Source organism: Wallemia ichthyophaga, assembly GCF_000400465.1.
Source record: "Wallemia ichthyophaga EXF-994 unplaced genomic scaffold scaffold3, whole genome shotgun sequence".
NCBI classification, from domain to species: domain Eukaryota; kingdom Fungi; phylum Basidiomycota; class Wallemiomycetes; order Wallemiales; family Wallemiaceae; genus Wallemia; species Wallemia ichthyophaga.
Window position 1 is genome coordinate 436,535 of NW_008806276.1, and position 26,489 is coordinate 463,023.

The following is a 26,489-nucleotide window of genomic DNA, read 5'->3' on the forward strand; positions in this document are numbered from 1 at the left end:
AGCACCAGCATGAAGCTTGAGAGTTGAAGCTCGAGGGTATTTCTGTGTTTGTGTCTGTCTATTTCCATATCCCTATCCATGTCTTAGTCAGGCGATACCTCACCAAATCCCTCTGTTTGCTGTAATTTAACTGTATTTAGCTGTAAATGTATAATGCGAGCCGATTCTGTGGTTTTGTGCACCTTTTCTATCCAAACCATCAAATGGATCTCAGCACGACAATTAACTTCACCCACCCGCAGTATGCACCAGTAGATGAGAAATGCAGGCGATTTGCCCATGTAACTTGGTTAGACAGCGGCAGGGATATGTATTTGCGACCGGAGAGGGTAACGGTGCATGACCTCACACCGCGACTGGGAGAGCTGCGAGCGACGCCGGCTAGCACACAGCTAGATGATCGTGGCTATGCGGTTGTGCAGTCAGCCCCGCGCGCCAGTCTCGAGCCACTAGACGAGCAGGGATGTATAGCGGAAGTGCGAGAGTGCGTATCTATTACGTTACAAGCCACACTCTAACAAACTCCCGTAGACTCCTCATGCATCAATTGCAAGCTGAGCAAGTCCTCGTATGGAATCTGCAGCATAGGTGGGTGTCATGGGCAGGTTTTCAATAATTGGTAATTGATAATTGGAAATAGGGACGGTAGTGGACATAATGATGCTGAAGGCACACTGGGCACTGACGCTGCACCTACTGATCCCGTTCCGGCTTACAGAGCTCACGTCGATCAGGACGCGAAGCGCGCGTGGGAACATATACAGCGCGAGCTGGGAGAGCTCCCCGATAATGCTACCCGGCGAGTGCAAATTATAAATGTTTGGAGACCCTGCTTCGACGGCGTCGTAGACGTCCCGCTCGCGGTGTGCGATGGTAACACAGTCTCACACTCTGATCTGGGCCATACTACGGATTTCTTCGGTAGCCATTATAGTATTCTCCACAATAGCTCTCAGAGGTGGAGCTATATTCGCGATCAGAACAGCCACGACGTCTTCTTTCTGCGCTGTTTTGATAGCCTCGATGGAGATGGCGGGAGAGCGAGGTTTGTGCCACACACAGCTGTCGAGGATAGGAGCAGAGAGTGTTTCAAGTCACGTCAAAGTGTGGAATTGAGGTGTATTGTTGTTACAAGAATGTAGATAATCTAGTTTTTGGAGTTGTATCTCACTTTCCTGCCCATATCAAAGGGGATGTAACGGTACTTTATCATGTGTCTGTGGAGGTGCTGTGAGTAAATGTTTGTACTGCCAAACTCGTCACCCACTCAATCTGTCTCCTCATGGTGAGAGAAAAGAGGATAAAGAAGTAAAGAAGGAGGATTGGCCAGTATACAGGGATATCAGTTGCTTGGGTAGTGGTGCAGAGAAGTGATACTACTATGGCGCGTGTGGCAGAGTACCTGGAAGAGTATTTAGAAATGTCTCAGAGCCGACTAACGCGAAACTAACCAAAATTTGAACTCAGGAAGACGACGTATGAAAGGTCTGAACTCCTCGTCTTGATCCATAACACCACCTGCGCCAAGACCGTAACCACCGCCGCCGCCGTACGAGTTTGAATGAGAATCCTCAGCTCCGCCTTCGATATTGTCCATCTGCTCATCTTCTTCGATAGAAGGATCGAATTTGGGTGTGAGGAAGGCTAAGAAAAGGTTGAGCCTGTGGATGAGTGTCAGTGTCAGAATGTGTCAGAGTGTGTCAATGTAGCTTACAAGTACTGACAAGGTGTAAGTGGGTGTAAGCTATAGAAAATAAACTCACGATGAATAAAGCGCTATAAGAAACACCAAGTCAGCCATTAACACGAATCAAAAGACATCAACTAACTAGCAAATGATGTACCATCCGTGCGTTAATAGGATTCTAGAGCAGAACAAGAATATAATAATTCCAGTTGCAATCCATCTGTGTACAGTGAAAGGGGTGATGATATCCAGATTCCGTTGTATCTGCATTTGTATCTGATGTAAATTTACATCGAATTGCTTTTTAAATGTGGATTCTAAGGCTATTTTAGATATGATTTTATTTGTTCAAATATCTCACCTTGAGTTTGATCCATCGTGCTGGCTGTCACTGACCAAAGAAGACCAATAAGCCGCGTAAATGGATTGGAGTATATTAAAACCTCCATTATCTGTGACACCTACAACGCGTAGAAGAGGCGTTGCTTTATCACGAGCCAAGGCCAATTTCGCTGCGATTGCTGTGTGGTATGTGATTAGCTGTAGTGAATATTATTATCTATTTATGCTATGGATGAGGAGTGGTAGAGGTGAATGGGTTGCTGGTGTTTGTAGGTGTATCGTATGGCTTATATAAACCCAACTAAACTTAATCAAGTAACTCTTATTCCCTTCATACTAACTTTCAACCTCCTGCAAGCTTTAAGTGTTTTGTTCGACAAGCCAGCTACTAAAACTGAGCCAGCTAAATTATCTCAAGAACAGAAGCACTCTCTCACTCCCCGTAAGAACACCAAAATAGATAACTTCAATGGCGATATCCCGTTGACTCCTGGTGATTCTTACAAGCCCAATTTAAATAACAGTTTAAATAGCAGCTTCAATAGCGCCACTTTCAATCGCAGTACCACAAACTCAAACACTCTAGATACTCCTCAAAAACTCTATCAGCAGCGACATAGAAATGTTAATTTATAATTTATTTATTTTTTCACCCTTATTTTTCATCGAGTATCTTTTTACTTGAACTATTTCCCTATAACCGATAAAGTTATGCTAAGACGTACTGTTATAAACAGAAGTAATCTGTTATCACATCCACTATCTTTCAATGCTACACGTCGATTTGCATCCAATAACAACAAATCGAACAATTCCTCCGTTACCTCTTCTCAAGATGTAGACAGCGCTTCTACACGCCTACAAGCAAAGCAATTACTCGATAGACTTGAATCCTCACGCAGTAGAGGCAATACTGCTGGTCCCTTTGGAGCTGCTAGCGTTTCTGATGATGACGTGCCCCCAGAGAAGTCCTTTTCTCAACAAAAGTCCTTCAAAGGCAAAGTCGGAAGGGCTACTCAGCAATCATCCAGATTCACTGTTATTCTCATTGGTGCATCTGTTACTGGTTTATTGGCCTATACAATGGGTACTGAGTTATTCTCTCCAAACTCTCCTACTAGGATTTATAACCGCGCTTGCACTTTAATTAGCCAATCAGAAGATATCAGGAAATGGATGGGTGATTCAAAGCTTGGTTTTGCACAAGGTCATGACTCTAGACGGCGGAACCATTCAATACAACATGCTACAGCATTTGATGCTTTTGGAAAGGAGCACTTGATAATGAAATTCTTCGTTCACTCCCATCTTCATAGTGAAGACAAGCAGACTTGGACCGAGTGGATTGAATCACTTACAGTCACAGATCTAGCCAAGAATGCAAAGAGAAGTGTGCAAACGCTTATTAACCCCGATTTGAGATTCGAAAGCGATGAAATTAAGCAAATCGACCAACAACCGCGTAGTACCTGGTTTGGTGCACTCGGTAGTGGCATTAATAGGCTTGGACATCGCCAGAAAGTTGACAAGTCGCAAATGTATGATCAAGGACAAGTTTATGCAGATTTAGTCAAGGAAAATGGCTACTTTGAGTGGAATCTACTTTACGTGGATGTTCCACATAGCAGCGCATTCGGGAGAAAGAGAATATATATAAAACCTACTTAAAGAGTAATTTTTACAAATACATTGAATACATCATTGCAATTAAATTAATTGATTTTACAGCTTCTTCGTTATCTCCCTTCATCACCACCCACATACAGGGACGAAACAGAGCGACAACGTTATTTTGAAATGGTAGCAACACGTAGAGCAGGTCGTATATCTGCATCTGCTCAGGACTCTTCCACAACTCAACAAGGTGACACGGAGCAGCCTGAACACCAAGAGCATCTTGAATCTTCCACTCCATCTCAATTAGAACATCAGCGCGTCATCGACCAACTTGAGCACTACAAAGTTCTCTTAGAGACTGAGAAATCTGCCTCGTTGCGGCACAATATTGACACTGAGCAGTCACTTAGCGAACAAGAGAGTAAGATTAATGAGTTAGAAACTCAATTAAAGCAGAGTATCGACAGTCACAATGATATTATGAAGGAACGCGATCTGTCTCGTGAGTTGTAGTCATTATGACTCTTGTGGCTTTTACAGCTCACAAAGCTGACGTGCTTTACAGGCGAGCAAGTTATTAAACTTAAAATCCAACAATCATCTCAAAACACCGCTGACTCACCGGAAACTCTCCAAAAGATTAAAGAGTTGGAAGAGTTGAACGCTAAAAGCGCAGAAGAGAAGAGCGATCTTATCAAGTTTGTTGAGAGACTCTCTTCCGATATTGAAAGACTGGGTGAAGAAGTTGACAGTCTACGTACACGTCTCACTGAATCTCGTGAGGAGAATTCAAAGTTGAACAAGGATCTTCAAGATGTTAAGTCGTTTGAGACTACAAACAAGGTGTGTAGAGCGCGTCATCAACCACATTATCTCACAAGATACAGTACAAGATTCAATCACTTGAACAGGAGAATCAACTTCTCAAGAGTAATGAGAATTGGCTCAACTCTGAACTTAACAAAAAGGCGGAGGAGTTTAGTATATACCGTCGTGAAAAGCATACAGAGTTGACTGAATCCCAATCTCAGCTCGATGTTTTGCAATCCCAGCTCAACTCACAAACCACACAATTATCAGCCCTTCAATCCACTTACGACAATCAAGCCAAGAAGCTTTCCGATGTTCTTGCTAAGTCGGCCCAACTCGAGACCTCTTTGGCTACCACACACGAGGAATACAAAGCTGAAATCAACACCCAAAAGCGAGTTGTAGAGTTACTCGAGTCACGTGAAAGTGAATCTAGAAAACGAGTCGAGGAGGTAAACAAAGAGTTCGATGTCCTTGTAGCCAAGTCTGAGTCTGAGACTTTGTCACATAACGAGGAGCTGGCCAGGGAGCGTCATAGGAATTTAGAGTTAGATACTGAGTTGAATGAGTTACGAGCTCATGGATTTAACACAGCTCTTAACACGGGCAACGGTACACCAATCCCGTCAACACCACAAACTGGACAATTTGACACTTCATTCGCACTCTCACCAACAGCTTCGATTGCCTCAAAATTCAACAAAGGTAGTAAATCATTTACTGAAATTTACTCCGACTATGCCAAACTCGAGAATGAGTTTAACCGCGAAAGAGCTGAGAGACGAAGACTGGAGAGTTGTTTAGCGGATGTAGTCAGTGAGATTGAAGAGCGTGCTCCAATCCTTCAAGAACAACGTAAAGAGTATGAAAGAAGAAACAATGAAGCAAATGGTCTTGCCACCCAACTTGCAGAATCTATGGAAGAGAGAGATGCACTTAAGGCTACAGAAATGGAAGCTAGATTGGTGGCTGAAAACGCACAACGCGAATCAGAATTACAATCACAATCTCTTGTCGATTTATCCAGACAAGTGTCCTACCTCACAAGACAAATTGCAGCTATTGAAGATCCATCACTGCCCACAGACGCCGAACAGGTCGCTCCTGCCTCCGAGCATCAGTTGGCTGTCGACCAGGCTATTTCAGACAGACTCGTTCTGTTCGCTTCGACTGAAGAGCTCGTAAAGCAGAACCAAAACCTCTTGAGAGTGTCGAGAGAACTCGGACATAAACTCGAGCAAGCCGATTCAGCACATGAAGCTAAAGTTAAGGAGAATGAAAATGAGTCACTGCAAGAGGCTTATGAATTAATTCAGCAGCTCAAGGATGAAATGGAATCTAGTCGTGAGAAAGCCGGTAGCTATGTCCGAGAGAGAGACATGTTCAGAAGATTACTAGCTCAGTCGGGTAAGAACGTTACAAATATTGGTCAAGAGGATGTTGGCAGTGAGAATCTCAGTCAATCACAACAAAAAACTCCAGATTATGCCGCTCTCATGGCAGATCTCCAAGCCAACTTTGATGCATACAGGACTGAGATGGGTTTAGATACCAAGTCACTGAGAGACGCACTTGCTGCTGCACAACGTGAGACTAGTAGTTTGAAAGTTCAGTTAGCACAATCCAACGCTCAGAATAATTTCCTCAACGAGCGCCACGAGATGACAATTGAGAATCATAACATGTCCAAGATGGAGATCTCTCATCTTAGCGCCAACAACCAGAAACTACAGTCTAGTTTAATTCACGAGCAAATTAATATAAATAGAGTACAGGAGGAGCTGATTGGATTGAAGGGTACGCTCGATAGAACAGCAAACGAAAATAGTCAATTAAGGACTGAAAAGGAAGTGCATAAGGGTATAGAAAGTAGATTACTGGCTGATAATGAGTCACTGTCACGCGACAGAGTGCACCTGAATGACTTGATGAGGAACCTTCAATCAATGCAGTCAGAGTTGGAGAGGTCCTCGAGAGATAGCAGGAGCAGATACGACACGCAGATCGCCAATCTCGAAGAAAACATCAAAACGCTTAAAGAGGATCTCACACATGAGTCTGATCAACACAAGCAACTGTCGCTCAGAAGAGAGATTGAGTCTAAGGAGTATCAAAATAGGATTGATAAACTCACGAATGAGCTGCACACGTCCAAAGAGAATGTCGTGGAGTATCGAACCACCCGCGACCACCTCCATGTGCGCGTTGAAGATCTCACTCAACAGCTCAAGAATAAGGAGGAGCGTCTGGCGGTTTTTGAGAATAGGAATGGTGACTCTACAGATCTATCAACTGAACAACAATTGCAAATTGAGATTGCTGAGTTGAGGTGGGTTGATTTATTCGCTATCTTCGTTTCTCGTTTCGCTCACAGAATTTAAAACAGATCCGAACTCGAAACTACAAAAGCTGAGGTCGGTAAATCAAATACACACATTGAGCAATTCAAGCAGATTGCGCAGGCGAATGAGAATGCTCTCCAGGAAATGAATGAGTCATACGACAGCTACAAGATATCTCAAGATAAATTATTGTCAGAAAAAGAGGCTATGATTCGTCAATTGGAAAACAGAATGGAGGGATTAACAGCGCAAATTGAGCAAGTGCAGGGCGAAAATGATGAGTTGCACCAGAAGCTCACTAGTGAAAGATCTGAATACGCACACGAGAAGAAGACATTGGAGGATCTGCTCGCGGATCTCAACAACGCACAGGGAGAACAAGAGTCTAGATTCTCCAAGCTGCGCGATGATCGCGACAAACAGACAACCACAGCAAATGAGAACCACGAGAAATACCAACGCGAGGTTTTATTACACGCACAAACGGTCAATCAGTTGCAGGACACCAAGAAGCAGATCACCAATCATCTCACACAAGCCAAGGAAGCTAAAGAGGGTAGACAAACGGCTGAGGAAGCATTGAAGCAAGGCGAAGCTAGCTGGGAGTCACAGAAATCGTTGCTAAGTGTGGAGCAAAGCGAGTTGCGCAAGCGCTACGATGAGATAGTCGGGCAGAACGAAGTCTTGCACAAGCACTTAGAAAGTGTGAACAAGAAGGTATCGGAGGCGTCGAGTGCAACAGCCACAACAGGTGACGCGCAAGTGAATGTGAATGTATCCGAGGGTGAGTCATCCGGAGACTTACAATCGGTGATCAATTACCTCCGCAATGAGCGCGAATACATCGATTTACAACTCTCACTCGCCAAGCAGGAGAACACTCGATTTAAGACTCAGCTTGAGCGTCTTAATGAGAGCTTGGATGAGACGAGAGCATTGCTGACTGAGGAACGCAACAAGAATGCCCGCGGTGATGTTTCAGCTGTCCAGCACCAGGAATTGCTCAGCAAGATCGATCAACTTAATTTACTCAGAGAAAGCAACTCCACACTTCGATTTGAGAGTCATAGAAATAGGAATAAGGTGCTCGAATTAGAAACTGCTTTGCAAGCATCCCAGAATGTGATTCAGCCGATCGAAGAAACAATTCGTAATCTACAAGCTGAGCTTTCTGTGTCGAAGAAAGAGGTTGAGCATTGGAAAGAAGATGCGGAGAGATGGCAGAAGCGTAACCAGCAGATTCTGTCCAAGTATGAGCGCATCGATCCTGCCGAGTTGCAAAAATACAAAGATGATGCGGAGAAGTTGACAACCAGTCTCGACCAAGTTAAAAAGGAGTTGGAAGAAAGCAATACTAAGGTGGGTATTTTGACTTTGAGCAATTTTAAACTGACAGATTACAGGTTCACAAGTTGGAGGAAGACCTTGCCAAGGCCAAAGAACAACACTCAGATGTCGTACGGAGGTCGAATGAAAACACTAAAAAGCAAAAAGCTACGACGGACCGTCTCAAAGGCCAAATTAACGACTTAAACAATCAGATGAATGGTGCCAATGAGAAGAATGCCCAATTCGACAAAATTACTGAGGAGCTCAACAAACTCAAGACTGAATATGGAACTATCGAAGTTTCTAAAAAAGAGCTTGAGAAGAAGTTGGAGGAGACCGACAAGAGTACTGCAGATTCTGCAATGCATGTTGATGACGGTGTCGAGAAGGCAAATCTCGAAAAGGAGCTGACTGAAGTTCGTACCAAGGCCACTGAGGGCGAAAAGTTGGTTGAGGCATTAAAACTGCAAATTGCCACTAAAGAAGAGGAGATTGCAAAGGTTAGAAGCGAGTCGAGCGAGGTAGCTGCAAGTACTTCTGCTGCTGCGGTGCCAGCAGAGAATGTTGAAAGTGCTGTCGAGACAACTGTTGTTCAATCTACAGACGCCCATGCAGCAAGCGGTGAAGTCCAGCAACTGAAGCAAAAGTTGGGCGCTGTTGAGAGTGAGCTTGCCGATCACAAGGCCAAGGTATTGTCTTTGCAAGTGACTATCAAAGAAAAAGAAGGGCAAATTAAGAAGCAGGTAGAACAAATTAAAAGACTTGAAATGAATAGCAAAGTCAAAGATAGATCTTTGGCTGGAATGAGGGAGCAAGTGGAAAAAGAAAGGCAGAAAAATACTGGTCAGCCTGTCCAAAAAGAAGCACCAAAAGCACCAAAGCAGCCACAAAAAAAGAATCAGAATGAAAAACAGCCTGAGCAGACTGAACATCAGTCGGAGAAGCAGAATGAGAAAGTGGCGGTCTACGACAGTAAAGGTGTTGATGCTAATGGTAGCGCGGATGCACAACGAGTTACCCAAACACCGCAGCCAGCACAGCCAGCTCCAGCCTCTCAACCTGCTCAAGCAAATCCAGCAACTCCAGCAGCTCAAACTAGTCAGCCAGTACAAGCTACGCCGACGCCTGCTCCTGCAGTGACACCTGAGCATCAGCAAGCACCAGCTGAGAACATAGGTGAGATTTTTTTATATAAAAAGATTATTCTAACGGCACCTTAGAGTATCAAGACAATCAAGACAAAGGCAAGCAGGAGCCAAGCAATGAAAATCAAGACACGGCACAGACTACAAAATCTGCACCTTCTGGACCTAGTCAGATCAGCATAGCAGGAGCAGCTGGTAAGAAGGCTCCAATCAAAAAGCTAGAGAGGCATACCCCTGGCGATGGGTCGAGTGAGTACGACTAGATATCACCAGCTAACCTAACAAACCGCCTCAGGGAAAGCAAAAGTAGGACTGTCAGGCCTGGCCGGGAAAATCTTGCCTACGCAGGGTGGCAGCGGTGCGACACCCCAAAAAAGACAGAGAGATGAAGAGACTGCGGAGAAGTCTATAAAAGGCAGCGCCAAAAAAAGTAAAGAGAACGACAAAGAGTAGGAAAGTGTGATAAGAGAATCGTGTATTTATGTAAATGAATTATGAATTATTTCTTTCTAATACAAGATGTCCCTAGCTTTGTTAAGTTTTACTCAGAGTGAATGGGGCTCTGCAACTAAAAAGAGCTAATGAAAGATATGCATATATTTTGTGACGTGGTAAGATACATGCCAGAATGGTAGATAAAATGATGAATGTAAAATGCCCTGTAGAATGACATGAAATAAGTCGGGCGCGTTTATAAGCTGGATAAGAGTTAATAAAAGATATGAAAGTGGTATAGATAGCGTGATTTGTTTCGTGTTTGATCTGAAGTCTTTTGAAAACAGTGAACCAATTATCTAACCGTAAATGGGTGTATAGAAGTGTGTCAAATGAATATAAAACCCGATTTTTGAATAATGTGGAAGAGAATAAATAAAAATTGAAGTCCATTCCATGTTATGCTCTTGTCTTTGCCAGTTGCACTTGCCTATGCTCATGCTCATGCTCATGCTTATGCTTATGCCTATGTCTATGCCTATGCTTTTCCAAAGTCATTTCCCTTGTCGTTTCACGTAATCATTTAAATCATGTAATAATCTATTCACGTTATCATATCGTTAATTTTGTACTGCTTTGAAGTCCAAATGCCGTCAAAATAGTGCACCTACATTGACAGCGCGTCAATCAAACGTAAAAGCAGCGGGCCATTGCACGGTTAATCTCGGTACCAACTTGGACTGCCAGTCCTGGTACTGATATTCGACGTTGAGGATGTTGATATACTCGTTAAGGGCCTTTGAAGCGTATGTGTGGAGAGATGGATCGTAGGCGAGACTATCTGTGGGAGAAAGCGCCGTTTGCGTGTTGAATGTGTTGCCTGTGTTGATTAGCAGCTTGGCTGCTGGTTCAGGGAGGAAAGCAGTGTGTATTGCTGCGGCAGTTCTTGTAGTCTCCTCTTCTGCACTTGATCCACAGTTCGTTTCTACCCTGTTAGCCGAGTGCTCACTATCAACCTTCTCGCCCTTCTCATACTTTTCAACTTCCTCACACTTTTCACCACTCTGCGGCGACGAGCTGGGTGATGAGGATGACGACGTAGGTGACTGCAATTCAAAGCTGAAGGTTTTTTTGGGTGTGCGAGGGGGAGTAGTAGGTTGGTTAAGTTGTTCATGTAACTGAGGTGAATGTACTGATGTCGATGCACCATCAAACTCTAATCCTAGTCCTGTCGCTGCTGAAGGGGTACGTATAGTTGTTGGTGGGGTATTACCTCCTTTTCCACCACCGTTACCAATCTCACTTTCACTCCCATTCTCGCGCGTGTCACTCGACGACTCAATTATAGAGTTACGCTTATTCTCCTGCTTGAACTCATTCTCCGAATCGTGCTCGCGTTCGTGCTCAGCCTCACTCACCCCATCCGGCTCAAGCTGCTCATGTCGTCGATGAATTTTGTTGAGGAGGGTGTTAAGAGTGAGGAGGATGGAGAGTGTGAGCGAGTGAGATTGTGAGAGTGTGTTAGAATGTGAGCAGTCCTTATCTTTATCCTCATCATTGTCCTTATTATTGTTCTTGTTACTGCTACGATCCACCTCATTTCTGCCGTTGTGATTGAGTGCGGTATCATCAAACCTCTTCACATTTTCATCCTCCCTTACACTCCCACCTCCAAACGCGTCGTCGCGCTCTGTCGCACCCTGAACGTGTCCAATTCTGAACACAAGCAGACGGAGCCAGTACGACCTTACACTCTGCGACCAGAAGAGTGTGAGGCGTGTGAAAAGCGCCTGGTCGAGGAGGATATCGATGCACAGTGCGCGCCTTGTCTCGAGTGTGCAGCACAGCGAGTCGAAGTGGGTGAATATGAATGATCTGCCATGTGTCAGCGAGTTTTGTTACGAGTAACGAGGTGAGAAAGGGAGTGTGATGCACTAATGCACAAATGCAATAGCACACTCCGTACTCCTCTTTACACTCACATGGTTCGTATCAGCGTCAGGACGTGATCGCACTGCTTAAGGATGATAGCGAGGAAATGGAGGATGAAAGGTAAATCGAGTTTGTCAACACTGCGCTGCTCGTAAACTCCCGCAATAATCCCATCAAGTGCATCCAATAGACAGAACACCTGGGGTGCGCTATAAAGGTTAGTAGAGTGTACAGCGACCATAAGGTGATAATCTACAACATTCACATAACCAGCCTGGATCAAATCTTGCATCGTACTAACTACTCTCCGATTAGCCTGGTCTAGCAGCTTCGGTTTGCCACTGGTAGGTGCGAGGACATTGGCAGTTTCCGCCACTTCATTAGACCCTCCTTTTAGACTATTGGTGGTGCCTGTGGTGACGCTGTATATGTCGCCTTTGAGAAGAGAGAGCATTTTTGAATGAAGAACATAGCTTAGGTGGGCGTAACCAGGTAGGGAGAAGAGGGTGGGTGTGGATGTGGTGCAGTTACCAACACTCTCACAACCCTCACCATCTTTATCATGCCCACCCGACATAGGATGCATTAGTCGATGGTAGGCTCTCACGAAGCTGAAGAAAAGCTCCGAGTCGTCAGAAGTCCATCTACGTAGCCAGTTGTCGGGTTCGAGCGTAATGTATGAGGAAGAGGAAGTGCTGGGAGAGTAGCTGTGCAAGGCGTTGATGTACGCCTTGGTCTCCTCGTGGCAGGCTATTTCGATAGCGCTCGTTTTGTGTGAAGTGGGAATGGGGGTAAGAGTGAGTGGTTTGAGATGGTCTGGGAAATTAGAGGCGAGACTGGCACCACACCACCCAGAATCCTTGACTAGCTTTGCTAGTATCCTGCTTGATACGTCTAGTGGCTGCAACAGCTGATATGCCACCCCAGGCACTCTGAAAAAGGCTATGGCAAAATATCTGCCGCAGTAGAAGATGGTGTTCTGGAATACACCGCGACTGTTAAGTTTTGAGAGAGAGTAGCGTATGACGTCGGAGAGTACATTGCAGACGGTATGCTCATCGTGTGGGATATGAGCAGCGATGGAGAGAGGAGAGAGGAATTTGCTGTTTGGGGGGTTAGAGGGGGTGGGGATGGAGTATACAACAAACCTCTCTAAAATAACTGCCAATGAATCAAGGCATGCGCTGCGTTCAGGAGCGACTTGGTGAGTGTTGAGGTCGTCAATAAGAGCGTAGACCCAGTCGAAGAGGAGTTGACGTCTGTACTTAGTGTGGAGATTGTATTGGTTGCAAGTAGAGTAGACGCTGTCGATATTCTTAAAAGCGTTGAAGGTTTCGCGTATAAAGATGGCTTTGTTTGGGGAAAGGGAGGACTTGTTGGAGGTGAAGGAGGCGTAGTTGTGAGATAAGGAAGACCAGATTCTGGAGAGGTGTGGGGGTTCCTGGGGAGGATCTTGGGCGTGTTGGGTGTTTCGCATATTTTGGGTGTCTTGGATGTCTTGGATGTCTTGTGTGTCTTGTGTGCCCAGTGTGTCTTGACTATTGAGATTGTCTTGGTGTTTCTTTGAGAGCAAAATAGAATCACTGCTTACAGGAATTGGAGAGTAAGAGCGTCTAGAGTTGGCGATGTTGTTTATAAGCTTGAATACGGGACTCGGAGGGTTTTCATGGGTGAAAGAGTGGTTCGGGGGGCTGTTGGAGAGACTACTCGATGGACTTGGTGGGGGAGGATCCGGGGTTGGATAGAAATAGATATTGCGCTGGGAGTCTGTGTACGACAGAGCTTTATCGATTTCGAATACCAAGTTATCACCAAAGTCCAAGTCGATGGGGTGGAGAGTCGGGTGTGTGGGAGAGTGTTTGGGTGAATGTGGCTGTGAATATGCTTCTGCCTCTGCTTTTGCCTCCGCCTCCGCCTGATTACCTCTACTTGCACGCCGGCTACGTCTAAATCGCCTTAAACGACGTCTAAAAGAGAGGAAAAAGCGGGAGAAGGAAGAATTTTTATTGTTTGGGCTGTCAGAGGTAGAAGAAGGACGACATAGGATGGATATAAAATGCATTAGAGCATTTGAGTTGGTGGAAGTACAACAAGAACCAACAATAAGGAAACAAGGAAACAAGGTCAATTACTCATTTATGAGGGCTACAATCAATTTGTATAAGTAGAAAAAGAAAGAAATCAAGTAGAAAGCAAGCTTGATAAAGCTCTCCTTCTTGTGGGTGGAAAGAGTTCTAAATATCTCTGTTGCGTCGTACGAGTAGTTTGAGTGATATACTTTACGGGCGTTGTGTATAGCTAGAGGTGTATTGATTAGGAGTGTAATCCACTGCCCAGATACCAAGAATAACGCCGTCAAAAAGCCATGGAATCCAATCTCTGGTTTAATGAATTTATTCAATTTGTTGCATAAGTCTATTGGGTTTATATAATCGCACTCTAAATCACTGAACATGATTATCTGGATTTTTATTAGTATGAACTACTAGTGATTTACTAGTATCTATGGTTAGGATTTACTAGTGTTGATTGCTAGTAATTTACTAATAACCATGACTAGTAATACCTTAATCAAACTCACAAAGAATACCATGGTAAACAACAACCCAGCCGCTGCTAGCACACTAAACAAATATAACCAGGCTAATAATTCATTAGCTTCACCCTTGAAATATTCAACGCGCACCTTCTCCACCCATTTCTGACGTTGACCGTTTATTCAAAACCCTTGAAAATGAATAGAACTCCTATAATTCAAATTATACTGCGAGTTGATTTATTGGATGTGAGTCGATGGCTCTTGTGGATACCCCTCTAACTCACCCCCTGCGCTCCTGGACTCACGGGATGCTCGCCGCTCAAGCCGCACACGCAGCAACTGCAATTATACAGAGTACAAATCAAGACATTCTCACTCAACAGTACACGAACCCTGATAACATTCCTAACATGCGTAAAGTCGTTTTGAAGACATTGGACCAAGACTCCCTCATTTCCCTCCACTCGCACCTATCTCAGCACGTCAAGACGTTTTTGTGGACAGAGCAGCCAGAGAATATACCCACTGCCATAGCAACTGCACCCAACAATTCAAGTCACGTAAAGAATGTATTGAGATTACACAACTGTGATTTCTATTGATGTTGCCATCACCTTATCAATATCCAGCTGCTCCAGGTGCTCTATCACCCTGCTTACGTAATCCCATCAACACCTCCTTAAACCTATACATGTCCTTGCGATTGAGTTGTTTGTTGTGCGGATTATCCACATCCAACAAGCCACAAATACCTGTGCCGTATGTATTAGTATGAGGTATATGCACGCAAACACCCCAACCCACGCTCCCAGGTTGTCCCCTTTCCGAGTCCATCAGTCCTCTCGTTCATAAACTTCTCCTCCTCTTGCTTGTTTTCCTTAATTTTAGTCTCTTTGCGCGTATTGTAGTCCTTGTAAAAGCTGTCAATTGCACGCTCTGCCTTGAGACGTATGTCCTCCTTCTCTTTCTCCGATGCTGCGTCACGCGTAGCTATTTCAGAAGCACGTTTCTCGCCCCACTCGCGCACTGCTTCTGACTCTGGTTCACTATCTTGCTTAGCGGAGAATAATGGTGCGGAGACGGGTGTTTTTGGAGCAGTTGCAGCGTGTACGGAGAGCGCAGAGGGTGCGGAAGATATAGCAGGTTCAGTAGGCTCAGCAGGTGCAGCAAGCACACCACTATCCACCTCCTCACCTTCCAACGCCGGGAATGAGGATTCAAACTGAGTTATTTCATCCGGTTGTGCTCCAGATGGTGATATACCCCGTGTGCTGCTATCCATTTGGGTATCACCACCAACACCGCCAATATCGCCGATATCTGGGTATTTCTCTCCGGCGCCGTCTACGCCATCGATGCTGGACTGCGTTAGATCGTCCTCCGGCGACATGGCTGAATATTCTGCTCACTCTGGAAACGCACTCGCTGCGACATTTGGATCGAGACGCTGGTCGTTCTCATCGCCTAGTAAATCTGCGCTCATTTCTCTTGCGTCTTGTGTGCTGCGTGTTGGTTGTAATACCGCTAGCACCGGTAGCAGCCATCAAGACGTCATGAACCAAGTATAAAATATAAAATCCATTTAATTCCCTACAGCTTACTCATCTTATCATTTAGTCCACTCAATCTCTCGTAATTTCCAGTAAAAAGATAATCTTTGGGTATATCAGCGCTTCCGAGATTAGAGCAATTGACCATCTCCGGCGTGACCTCATCAAGCGACCTGGCGCCGAGCAATCTCAAGCACATCTCAAACTCATCGCGCAGTATCTCCATTGCCCGGTCCACTCCTTCCTCTCCATACGCCGAATAAGCGTAGATGAATGGTCTGCCTATGCCGACCGCCTTGGCACCCAGTGCGACAGCCTTGATGATGTCACTTGCACGACGAACCCCTCCATCCACAAAGACTTGGAACTTATCAGTTGACACGCCGTGGTCTCTCAAAGCACTCATAACTTCCGGCAGTATCTCCACACCAGAAGGTGCGAAATCTAGTTGTCGTCCGCCATGGTTACTCAGTACAACTCCAGCGCAACCGTGCTACATATGAGTTTTAGTGTTAGCGCTGTTATTAGCATCAACAACACCACCAACCCACCTGCGCAGCTAGCACGGCATCCTGCCAGCACTGAACGCCCTTGAGAACAATGGGCATATTAGTGATGCTCTTCAGCCACCCCATATCGTTCCAATTGAGAGAGGGATCGATGAAAGACGAGATTGCGCGTGCAGCTCCCTGACTCCTATCGATTTTCTCCCCTGACTCTTTCTGCTCATCCGTACCAACATCGTCGAACTTCATCCGCATATCCTTCTCGCGTCTGCCCAGCTGCGGTGCGTCAACGGTAACGAAGAGGCCTTTAACGCCACTACTTTCAGCACGGCGTACGATCTGCCACGCTTGTTAGCCATGCGATATTGCACCATCACCACTACCGCTACCCACCTTCTCAGTAATATCGCGATTGCGATTAACGTAAAGCTGCAGCCACTGAGTCTGATTTTCCAATGCAGCGCTGCGAATTTCGTCAAAACTGCATGAGGCGAGTGTAGGAATCATCTGAATGACACCATGCTTGGCAGCGCTGCGAGTGAGGTTAAGTTCACCCATCGGGTGACCCAATTTACCTAAAGCAGTTGCGGTGACATAGAGGGGCATGCTAGACTTTTGTCCCAACAAGCTCGTACTGAAGTGCACCCTACTCACATCGCGCATGACGCGAGGCCGGAACCAGATGCGGTGGTATGCCGAGTGGTTAGCGCGCAGGGTTATCTCGTCGTCGGCTCCTGAGCTGTAGTACATCCACGCTTTGCTGGGCATTACGTGCCGCGCGACTGTTTCAAGATCGTGGAGTGATATACATTCCGATAAGGCGGGTTTGGTGGAGTGGCGGTGGGCCATCTCGCGCTCTTCTTCTGTCGGGATGCGCTGTTCCTGTTTGATACTCTCCACACTCCCTTCATCTAGCCTGCCGAGGTGCTTCGATGGCGGCAGATTATCCACTATCGCGTCAGGAGGATGTATCGGATCGTACTCCTCAGTCGCATCTTGGCCAGCGTACTTGAGTATAATGCGCATTCCACCTGGATGATCTGGCAGGAATTCTGTCACGTCGTACACTCGCCCGTCTATATCATGTATCACGCTTAGATCGCCTTATCGCTGATTGGCTGGACACCCACGGACGATTATCCAGCACGATTCTCTCGTGTTGTGCTGTGCGACTTGATCGGCAGTGATTATCTTCTCTGGGTTATTCTTGGACATGGTTGGCTGTGGTTAAACACCTCAACCACACAATCATATGACACAAGCGGGGGAATATAAAATAAAATAAATTCAATTCTACGCACTATCACTGGCGCTATACACCCTTACAGCCCTATCCATTCCTGTAGCGATGAGCTCCTTACCGGCATTGCCCCAGACCAGCGACTCTATCTCACCCGTGTTATCCTCCAGCCTAGCGAGCTGTTCCCAGGTCTTGTTCGCCAGTATCCTCACATCGCTCCCACCAACAGCAAGGAACTGCGCTGTAGGATCGAACGCGACGACGGTAGGCGCAGACTGGCCCTCATCCGCCGTATAAGTGTGGACAGATTTCAGTTTACGCAGGTCGAATACCTCCACTGACGCACTACCAGTGTAAGCTGCAGCCAAATAGTAGCCATTCTCCGAGAAAGATAGTGAGCTAACAGCGCCATGTGAAGACGACACTTGGAAATTAGCAGCCATCTTGGCGCTCTTCAAATCCCATACTCTAACCAATCCGGCTTGTGTGCCAGTAGCGAAAATGCCACCGTCGGGATGCACGTCGAGAGCCGTGTATTCAAAGTCACCTTTCTCGCCCTCAACGGGGCCAATATCGAGCAGAGTTTCCAACGTGTCTAGATCGTGCAGCGACCAAGTCTGATTAGTGCCCACACTAACCGCGTACTGCTGAGTAGGGTGAACCTTAACACCCGTAACTTCCCCACTAGATCTGTTTTTGAACTCGCCAATCATTTTCCACCCTTTCTCCTCCTCGCCGTAGACGCGCACGCGCTTGTCTCCGCCCGACACCACGACCGTCTTGCATCCCTCTTTTTCTCTCCACTGGAGTGCATTCACCTTCTTCGTGTGGCCCTTGAGTGTTGCAATTGTCTTGCCTGCGTCGCGGTCGTACAGCTGCACATGCTTGTCGTTGCCGCCTGTGAGGAGGAGGTTGTTCGCCGTCGACAACCCAACGGCATTCACACCAGCTGGTGACGCCGAATGGAAGGAAGTGAGTGTGTCGTGCACACCGAATGCGCGGATCGTCGCCGCTGTCGCTGATCCTTCTGCCACCTTTCGCTTCTTGCGCTCGGCAGTCAGAGCCGCTGCGACTGTGTCGATGTTCGCAGTGACGTGGAGTGGAAGAGCGTGCTTAGTCTCCTCTTGCATTTCTACATCACCATTCTCAGTTTGGGCGGCGTGACTAGAATCAGTAGTAGCTGCACCAGTAGCTGCATTAATGTTGCTGAGCGCCTCTCTGGCCTGATCGCGCTCCACCATGAGCCTGGCTATAACGCGATGTGCTGCATCCACCTGATACAAGGCATGCGCAAGATCCTTCCTCCCGTTAACGTACTGTTCGCGAAGAGAATGAGTCTCCAAAACGAGAGAATCCCATTCAGATTGCAGAGTGGAGAGTAGAGAAGGTACAGAAGTGAGCGTAGGTGGGCGTGGAGGTACATTTGTTGGTTCTGTGGGTGTGTGAATGGTACTAACCTCGAATCAACTCAAAAACGAACCAATTTTAAGCTGAACCAAATCATCAGCAGTCAGCGAATCCCCGGAGATAGGATCTTTGCCATTTTCATTCAAGTACTTTTCAATCAAACGCTTTTCAAATAGATGGCCAGATTTAACAGATACAACTGGCTGCTGTGGTGGTTCACCAGATACTGTCGAATATTAGCTTACATCTCTTTTATTTCTTCGTCTTCCACTCACTTGCGCAGAACATGGTGACTGTGTGGAGACAAGAAGGTGCAAGATGAGATAATTCGTTGGAAATGGGATATTTGCCATTTATACACGTACTGATACATATACACCCTCAAATCACTCATACCAAACCAACAAACACGCGTTAAACTCACTGAAAATTCTCACAATCAGGACTCAAGACATGATATTAAAGGCTGGGTTGACAAAATATTCTCGAAAGACAATCAAATTAGTTCTTGCGTTGCTTCTTAGCTTCTGGGGCCTGTGATATCTCCTGTGAGTTATAATTTTACCAAAAGAACTACCAACACACCTCCAAATCAATCTCTGCAGAAGGGTCTTCATCGTTGTCCTCCTCATCGTCGCTGTCTTCCATAATGCCCTCTTCAAGACCCATGAATATGTCAATTGCGCCTGGGTAAACCTCATCTGCGATGATTGAACCAACTTCAAGTGCATCCTTCTCCTCTGCGATAAAGTTGAAGAAAGATCCTGGATCACCTGCTGCATCTGGGTCAACATCCTCCACATTAAGCGTACGTGGGTGCTTCTTTGACAAATTTTTATCCTCAGATTTCCAGTTGATTTCACACTTATTCGTAGTCAAATCACGTTCTGGATCAAAGTTTATGATATCATCCGCAGAAGGTGCACCTTCACCGCCTCCAACGACTTTATATGACTTTGTGAATGTCTTGTTATCGAAGAAATCATTTTCACCGAATGTGAAGACAATGTCGAATTCTCTGCTATCCTTCTCATTTCTCTCTACTTTAACATTCTCTAATGACTTAAGCGCGTCTGCATCACCAGGTGCTGCTGATGCAACACTAAGGAATGAGTGGTTGCGGAAGACGACTGGCCAGACTGTTACGTCGTATAAGAAGGCTATCCCACCCAAAGCAGCCACCACTCACACTGTGGAACTCCCTTCAGTTTCTCTTCACGCTTCTCAAAGTATGGCTTGAATATCTTGTGGTGCTCGTTCTGTGCGTTCCAAGCCGAAACTTCAGATTCCTTCTTCAATTCAACCAGCGTCTCTACTTGGGCGTCTTCAAGTTTAACTTCTCTGTAGCGTGGGTGTGTAAGACGTGTTTATATTCCTCTAATATCACTCACTCTGCTGTCATTTTTGTAAGTGATTGTACTAGAGAGAGAAAGAAGGCGCGAAGAATGAAGAGGTTGAAGGCCGTTTAGAGTGATTTTATTATAAATACGCGATGATTTACTAGAAGCAGCACATATACCACCTACTCTCCACTTGATTTCAAACCAATTTTCATTACGCTTCGAATACGCGTCATAGAACAGAGTGCCGTGAGGGTTGTGCGATTGAGGGCTATGAGTGATTGATTGTGCTATATCGTTTATGACTTAGTTCATATCACTACAATATTAAATCCCTTTCACACAAAGATCGTGTTAGAAAATATTCAGCAAAACTCAACATATCCATAACACATCCAACAGACATAAACACAAACACACGTCACTCTATCAACACACTCCAGTCTCTTCACTTGGAACGAAATGACATCAATGACTTGGAAAATTTGTTAATCTTGATGTTGTCAGCTGGTCTTGAAGCCAGAACAACGCAAAGCGTAGCTCTTAAGATCTTGGCTTCTCCTGTAGCATAAAGTCAGTGAAGCCCTTGAGACAAAAATAGTATAAACTCACCTTGATACCTCTCCTGTGATTGCAGTGGTTAGTATTCGTCAGTCACGCAAGCCTAATAGTAAATTACCATCTGCAGTAAGGTTAGTAGGTTTTCTGAATGAATTATTGTAACTTGCAATGCTGAAATACCAACCTGAGCAAAACGTTAGCACCATTTTTCAGTGAAAGCACTTAACACTCACACCGGAGACCTTAACGACCTTGAAACGGACACCAGGACAATCACCCCTGGCTTTACCTTTCTTACCGAAACCAGAGATAAGTACCTCGTCGTTCTCGTCGACAAAGTTGAGACCACCATCGTTTGGTACGAAAGCAGTAACCTTCTTGCCGTTCTTGATGAGCTGAACACGCACACACTTTCTGATAGCACTGTTTGGCTGCTTAGCCTCAACACCGACCTTCTCAAGGACAATTCCCTTTGCGTGAGAGGAACCACCGGTTGGCGAGGTCTTCCAGAAGTTACCAAGGGCCTTCTTGTTGTACTGCAAGTCAGCCCAACGGTTGTCTCTTCTGATGGTCTTGAGCTTGCGTGCTGTTTGAAGTCCGCGTGGCATTGTACTCTACTTGGTCGCTGAAGAGAAGTTGCGACGCTCATCAGAAATTCTCATCACCAAATTTTAAAATTTCGAATAGCGTAAAATTGTGCCTAAATGGTGTAAATTGGAATACGTCGATTTCTTTGTTTCGCTTCTTTTCCTTCTTCTATTTCCCAATTTGGCTTCTGGTCTGCTTTCGCCTTGGCTCTGTGCCGTGTTTTCAACGGCGGAAGGTTGATAACTTGCATGAATTAACACGTCCATTATATATCAACTTGTTCGTACGCCATCAATATCTGCTAATTATCTTTTCTGCCTAGACATAGCTTTGATTTCTAGTATGTAATCCTACTATAACATCTGAAGCAGCTTCAGATACGCATAGAGCTAGGGCTCCTCTCAAAACACATCCTTGTACACCCCATACACACGCCAGTCACAAGAAATGATATATTTGCTCATGTCTAAATGAGAAGAGAAATAGATAAAAATGCGATAGAATAATTGTAGTGTGAGCATTGATAGTAGTGAGAGGGTTTAGGGTGGTGGACGTTGGCATAAGCATCATTTTTCATTAGCATCGACAAGTGGTATCAAGATTAGCACTAAGAATGGCATCACCTGCCAAACCTGCGACCTCACTCGAACCACTCTCGAAGCACCTAAAACGCTGACGCATCTCATGCTACAATCTTACCTCTAGCCCTCTGCTTCCTTTCACCCTCCTTGTGACCGACGAACTCAACTTCAGTAGCCAATCCACCACCTAACTTCTGGCCTTCAGTGAAACCAAGCACATCGTGTTTCCATATCTTTCCGAGTCTTTCTATCCTCTCATGCAGATCATTCTCCTCCTGGGTGAGTTCTGTGTTAACAGAGGTCGTCTGTCTTGTCCAGATGGCCAATCTGAAGAAATTAGGGCGAGTCGAAATGATTACACCTGTAATGAGATCATTGGTTGCATCCTCGCTGAGGTCGCCTTCGAGAGTCTCACCAATGGCAGACAACATAGTGTCCAACCAAAGTCTATCAATTCTGTCTCTCCACTTCTCTCTAGGGAACTGGACACTCCACTTACCACCGTCGGCATTAGCTTCGTCCTCCCAAGCAGGACGAATACCGCGCTTGAAGAGGTAGTAGTTAGCTTTCTGAGGAAGGTGAGTTGGCGGGAGTATGTTGTTGTAAAGACCCCAGAATTCTTCAACAGAGTCAAAAGTGATGACTTCTTTTGTATCATCGAGCCAGTTGTGAGCGCCTGATGACTTTTTCGAAGGATTATCGAACCAGAGCGTCCACGCGTTGAATAGTGGGTGCTTAACGTTAAACCCTGTAGCATCATCAAACACCGTCTTCATATCTTCTGGGCTTATATCCTCCTCCTTTATCTCGCCTTCCTCCAAATCTGACTTATCAGTCTTGTCCTTCAATTTCAAGTTATCCACTGAATCGCTGATGGCTTGCACTGACGCGGATATCGCAGGCTCTGGCAGCGTGCTTTTGCTTTTATCGTTGCTCGTTGTGCTCGTCATTGGATGATGATTGATCGTAAACAACCTGAGATCTGCGTGGGTGCTGCTTCATTTACAAAATTTTTAATCCCAACAGCAGACACTATCTGCCAATACTACCAGCCTCCTTTTCCCCGTCTTCTTCGTTGGTGCAAAATTTGTCATCACAGTTGACAGCCGTTGTGATTTACATTGGGCGGTTGAATCTAGCATACATGCACTCAGTATGGCTTAACACGTTTTTACAAGCGCCTGTCTACCACCAGACCGCCCGTTCGGCTCCCTCAAATGGACAACGATGACCAAATACACCGGGCAGCTGTAGCGACAGCGGCGACGACCCCAGCAACGGCAGCCGCACCACCACTTCCAATTATCCCGCCTTCTGCGAAGCTCATAGCTGCCAGTGTCGGGGCGATAGTGACTTCTCTTTCCAGTGCGTCGTTGTATCACCAGCTATCACTTTCTTACACCGCCCAGTGACGCCATTTGACGTGATAAAAGTCCGGCTCCAGACGCAGTCACAGTGGCATTCTCAGCGACGAACGCACTCAGCCCATCCGCCACAGAAGCTGCCACACCACGCACACCCCATATCAGACCATATTACATCGAGCAACAAACGCCTTAACGGTAGTTTAGATGCCGTCATCAAGATAAGCAAGTTTGAAGGCCCCAGCGCACTCTGGAAGGGCTTAACGCCTACTCTGTGAGTTGTCTCACTTCAACAAACTTAAACTTAAACGTCCTAACACGACCTAGTCTTATGGCTATCCCATCCAATGCCGTCTACATGCTTGGATATGAGTCTCTTCACCGCACGCTCCTCGAGAGCGGTCTCAACACTGCTCTCTCCCCTCTCCTTGCTGGTGCCATTGCGCGCACTTTCTCCGCCACTGTCATCTCTCCCTTGGAGCTGCTGCGAACGCGTCTACAAGCCAGCTCGACGCAATCGCCCGCTCAGATAGTCCAAACCCTTCGTCAGTCCGTGCGTAAATCAGGTCTGCGTGTGCTATGGCGTGGTTTGGATTGGACGCTAGCTCGCGATGTGCCCTTCAGCTCCTTCTACTGGGCCGGTTTCGAGCTGATCAAGAGAAGCATGATACGGTATGAGGGTATAGAAGCACCGATTCGTACACCTTTTGTCGCAGGTGCGGCCAGTGGTATCTGCGCTGCTCTTGTCACTTCTCCTTTCGACGTACTCAAAACTCGCAGGCAGGCACTGGTCGATGCTTCTCATGAGGTTACTCTGCCGAGACAGCTGGCTAAGAAAAACCCTTCGATGGTCTCCCTCTTTTTTAATATCCTTCGCGTCGAAGGTCCAAAAGCTCTCTTCGCCGGTTTGAGCCCTCGCGTCGCTAAAATTGCCCCCGCTTGCGGTATACAGATTGCAACTTATTCGCAGGTCTCAAAATATTGGTCTAATAGATATCCATAAAAAGGAGCATCGGTAAATTTATTTCTGTTTCTGTTCCATAGAAGTATCTTAATTTATGAGTGTATTTTACGAGTGTGTAATGAGTAGACTGCTGAGTGTTGAGTGGTATGTGAGACACACAGACAAACGTAACATGCTACAAAAAACACGCAACAAAGATTGCAATAAAATGATAAACTATCTGTTGAGAGACTTCTTTTACATACATGACATATTCAGCAAATCAAACATATCCTTCATAATTTCACAATTTCACGACTTGACAACTTGGTTTAGTGATGGAAAAGGCGCAATGGGAGGGCAGAGTAGACAATACCATACTCATTAGCAGCTTTGATGACCTCTTCATCCATGACGCTACCAATAGAAGCAGCGACGTATTTGACGCCTGATCTGTGAGCTCTGTGGACGTTATCAGGGAAGGGGAAGAAGGCATCTGAGCAGCAAGCGACGCCTAGCTGAGCAAACTCTTTTGCATGACTCTTAACTTCCTCTTCAGACAAAGGAGCAGGGACTTCTTCGAACATGCTCTCCCATTGTGCACGCTCCGAGCCTGTCGCCTTCCACGCTTCACCGGTGACGAAGAGATCGATAGCGTTCGCCTTCTCTGCACGCTTGACGCTCTTCTTCCATGGCAGAGCGAGTACGCGAGGATGGTGACGCAACCACCAATTGTCAGCCTTATCGCCGGCAAGACGAGTACAGTGGATGCGTGATTGCTGACCAGCACCTAGACCGACGACAGCACCGTTCACAGCATAGCCGACTGAGTTGGATTGGGTGTACTTGACAGCTATAGTCGCTACTGTGAGATCAATCAGTGCTTGCTTCGAAAGCGCCTTCTCATTCGAGACGACATTGGCGAACGTCTCATTGGTGATCTTAGCGTCGTTTCTGCGTTGCTCAAGTGTAATGCCGTACACAGAACGTGTCTCAATGTCTGAGGGGGTAAACGCAGGGTCGATCTGCATCCACGTTAGTAACGTTCTACAGCTCAATACACAACACACCTGCAGCATGCAGTATTTTCCGCCCTTCTTCTTCTGCAGAATCTCAAGCGCTTCTTGAGAGTACGCAGGCGCAATGACACCGTCTGACACCTCTCTGTTGATGATACGGGCGGTTGCGTAGTCGACTTCGTGGGATAATGCTATAAAGTCACCGAAGGATGACATCCTGTCTGCTCCTCTGGCTCTAGCGTATGCAGTTGCAAGTGGGGACATTTGCTTAAGATCGTCGACCATGAATACCTTCTTCTCGACATCGTTGAGTGGCACACCGACAGCAGCACCTGCTGGTGAGACGTGCTTGAATGATGCGGCTGCTGGGAGGGAAAGGGCTTCAGCTAACTCCTTAACGAGACCCCAAGAATTGAGGCCATCAAGGAGGTTGATGTAGCCTGGAGAACCGCTGAGAACTTTGATAGGCATCTCACCTTGAGTGACGTAAGCCTGTGCTGGCTTCTGGTGTGGGTTGGCACCATATCTCAAAGGGAAGCGCTGGACAAGATCGTTGGAGGTGTCCAAAGAGGCGTACTGCTGACGGAAGTAGTTGCTGATAGCGTTGTCGTAGTCTGCTGTGTGAGAGAAGGCCTGTGAGTGTTAGTGAAGCGAAAACGTAATAAGAATGACTCACTTTCAGAGCCCACTTGTTGCGCAAAGACTGGTCTACGCCATTCTTATAAGACTCAACAAAGCTCTTGTAATCGGTTGGATCAGACAGAATGGAGACTCTTTCGTGATTCTTGGCAGCTGCACGCAACAGAGTCACACCACCAATATCGATCTCCTCTACAGCGTTAGGGAGAGAAACGTCTGGCTTTGCGACGGTCTCTTTGAATGGGTAGAGGTTACAGACGACCAAGTCGATCTTGGTGTAGGCCTGCTTCTCGAGGTCGGCATTGTCGGAGGCGGAATTGGTTGCGAGAATACCACCGTGCACAGCGGGATGCAAAGTTTTAACTCTACCGCCCAACATTTCCGGAGCATTTGTGATGTCTTGTACGTCAGATATCGGGATTCCGGCATCACGAATTTTCTTGGAAGTACCACCGGAGCCGAGGAGATTGAAACCCAAGGCTTGTAGATCAGAAGCCAATTCAAGGAGATTAGATTTATCGTAAACGCTGAGAATGGCGGAAGGCATGGTGATGGTGGGTGATGTAAATGATG

General features: G+C 46.1%; 13 protein-coding genes across 13 annotated transcripts; 4 read left to right on the top strand and 9 right to left on the bottom strand.

Annotated features, from left to right (window-relative positions):
- Nucleotides 1-203: 203 nt before the first annotated feature.
- J056_002892 (uncharacterized protein) lies at nt 204-1,142 on the top strand (the record flags this gene model as incomplete). Its single annotated transcript, XM_009268196.1, has 3 exons — nt 204-484; nt 532-588; nt 641-1,142. The coding sequence occupies 3 exons, from the start codon at nt 204-206 to the stop codon at nt 1,140-1,142; spliced, it is 840 nt and encodes a 279-aa protein (XP_009266471.1).
- A 67-nt stretch (nt 1,143-1,209) lies between these two features.
- Nucleotides 1,210-1,801, bottom strand: J056_002893 (Protein RER1; the record flags this gene model as incomplete). The annotated part of the gene is made up of 3 exons (XM_009268197.1): nt 1,210-1,402; nt 1,452-1,661; nt 1,764-1,801. 3 exons carry the CDS (start codon nt 1,799-1,801, stop codon nt 1,210-1,212), a joined length of 441 nt encoding a protein of 146 aa, XP_009266472.1.
- A 939-nt stretch (nt 1,802-2,740) lies between these two features.
- On the top strand, nt 2,741-3,697 carry J056_002894 (uncharacterized protein; the record flags this gene model as incomplete). The annotated part of the gene is made up of 1 exon (XM_009268198.1): nt 2,741-3,697. One exon carries the CDS (start codon nt 2,741-2,743, stop codon nt 3,695-3,697), a length of 957 nt encoding a protein of 318 aa, XP_009266473.1.
- Nucleotides 3,698-3,826: 129 nt separating this feature from the next.
- Nucleotides 3,827-9,725, top strand: J056_002895 (Nucleoprotein TPR; the record flags this gene model as incomplete). Its single annotated transcript, XM_009268199.1, has 7 exons — nt 3,827-4,148; nt 4,212-4,489; nt 4,534-6,785; nt 6,843-8,157; nt 8,202-9,303; nt 9,348-9,521; nt 9,568-9,725. 7 exons carry the CDS (start codon nt 3,827-3,829, stop codon nt 9,723-9,725), a joined length of 5,601 nt encoding a protein of 1,866 aa, XP_009266474.1.
- Nucleotides 9,726-10,390: 665 nt separating this feature from the next.
- J056_002896 (uncharacterized protein) lies at nt 10,391-13,701 on the bottom strand (the record flags this gene model as incomplete). The annotated part of the gene is made up of 3 exons (XM_009268200.1): nt 10,391-11,582; nt 11,690-12,742; nt 12,788-13,701. 3 exons carry the CDS (start codon nt 13,699-13,701, stop codon nt 10,391-10,393), a joined length of 3,159 nt encoding a protein of 1,052 aa, XP_009266475.1.
- A 1,095-nt stretch (nt 13,702-14,796) lies between these two features.
- Nucleotides 14,797-15,661, bottom strand: J056_002897 (Clathrin light chain; the record flags this gene model as incomplete). Its single annotated transcript, XM_009268201.1, has 3 exons — nt 14,797-14,930; nt 14,983-15,536; nt 15,588-15,661. The coding sequence occupies 3 exons, from the start codon at nt 15,659-15,661 to the stop codon at nt 14,797-14,799; spliced, it is 762 nt and encodes a 253-aa protein (XP_009266476.1).
- Nucleotides 15,662-15,768: 107 nt separating this feature from the next.
- On the bottom strand, nt 15,769-17,449 carry J056_002898 (uncharacterized protein; the record flags this gene model as incomplete). Its single annotated transcript, XM_009268202.1, has 4 exons — nt 15,769-16,221; nt 16,280-16,573; nt 16,628-17,310; nt 17,365-17,449. 4 exons carry the CDS (start codon nt 17,447-17,449, stop codon nt 15,769-15,771), a joined length of 1,515 nt encoding a protein of 504 aa, XP_009266477.1.
- Nucleotides 17,450-17,527: 78 nt separating this feature from the next.
- J056_002899 (U-box domain-containing protein 72) lies at nt 17,528-19,169 on the bottom strand (the record flags this gene model as incomplete). Its single annotated transcript, XM_009268203.1, has 3 exons — nt 17,528-18,906; nt 18,955-19,107; nt 19,157-19,169. 3 exons carry the CDS (start codon nt 19,167-19,169, stop codon nt 17,528-17,530), a joined length of 1,545 nt encoding a protein of 514 aa, XP_009266478.1.
- A 213-nt stretch (nt 19,170-19,382) lies between these two features.
- J056_002900 (Protein SET) lies at nt 19,383-20,283 on the bottom strand (the record flags this gene model as incomplete). Its single annotated transcript, XM_009268204.1, has 4 exons — nt 19,383-19,415; nt 19,467-20,020; nt 20,071-20,222; nt 20,273-20,283. The coding sequence occupies 4 exons, from the start codon at nt 20,281-20,283 to the stop codon at nt 19,383-19,385; spliced, it is 750 nt and encodes a 249-aa protein (XP_009266479.1).
- Nucleotides 20,284-20,669: 386 nt separating this feature from the next.
- J056_002901 (40S ribosomal protein S23) lies at nt 20,670-21,390 on the bottom strand (the record flags this gene model as incomplete). Its single annotated transcript, XM_009268205.1, has 4 exons — nt 20,670-20,782; nt 20,834-20,846; nt 20,901-20,966; nt 21,016-21,390. 4 exons carry the CDS (start codon nt 21,388-21,390, stop codon nt 20,670-20,672), a joined length of 567 nt encoding a protein of 188 aa, XP_009266480.1.
- Nucleotides 21,391-22,052: 662 nt separating this feature from the next.
- J056_002902 (Eukaryotic translation initiation factor 4E) lies at nt 22,053-22,901 on the bottom strand (the record flags this gene model as incomplete). The annotated part of the gene is made up of 1 exon (XM_009268206.1): nt 22,053-22,901. One exon carries the CDS (start codon nt 22,899-22,901, stop codon nt 22,053-22,055), a length of 849 nt encoding a protein of 282 aa, XP_009266481.1.
- Nucleotides 22,902-23,168: 267 nt separating this feature from the next.
- On the top strand, nt 23,169-24,318 carry J056_002903 (Solute carrier family 25 member 40; the record flags this gene model as incomplete). Its single annotated transcript, XM_009268207.1, has 3 exons — nt 23,169-23,316; nt 23,361-23,589; nt 23,643-24,318. The coding sequence occupies 3 exons, from the start codon at nt 23,169-23,171 to the stop codon at nt 24,316-24,318; spliced, it is 1,053 nt and encodes a 350-aa protein (XP_009266482.1).
- A 272-nt stretch (nt 24,319-24,590) lies between these two features.
- J056_002904 (uncharacterized protein) lies at nt 24,591-26,463 on the bottom strand (the record flags this gene model as incomplete). Its single annotated transcript, XM_009268208.1, has 3 exons — nt 24,591-25,283; nt 25,329-25,910; nt 25,954-26,463. 3 exons carry the CDS (start codon nt 26,461-26,463, stop codon nt 24,591-24,593), a joined length of 1,785 nt encoding a protein of 594 aa, XP_009266483.1.
- Between the last annotated feature and the right edge of the window lie 26 nt (nt 26,464-26,489).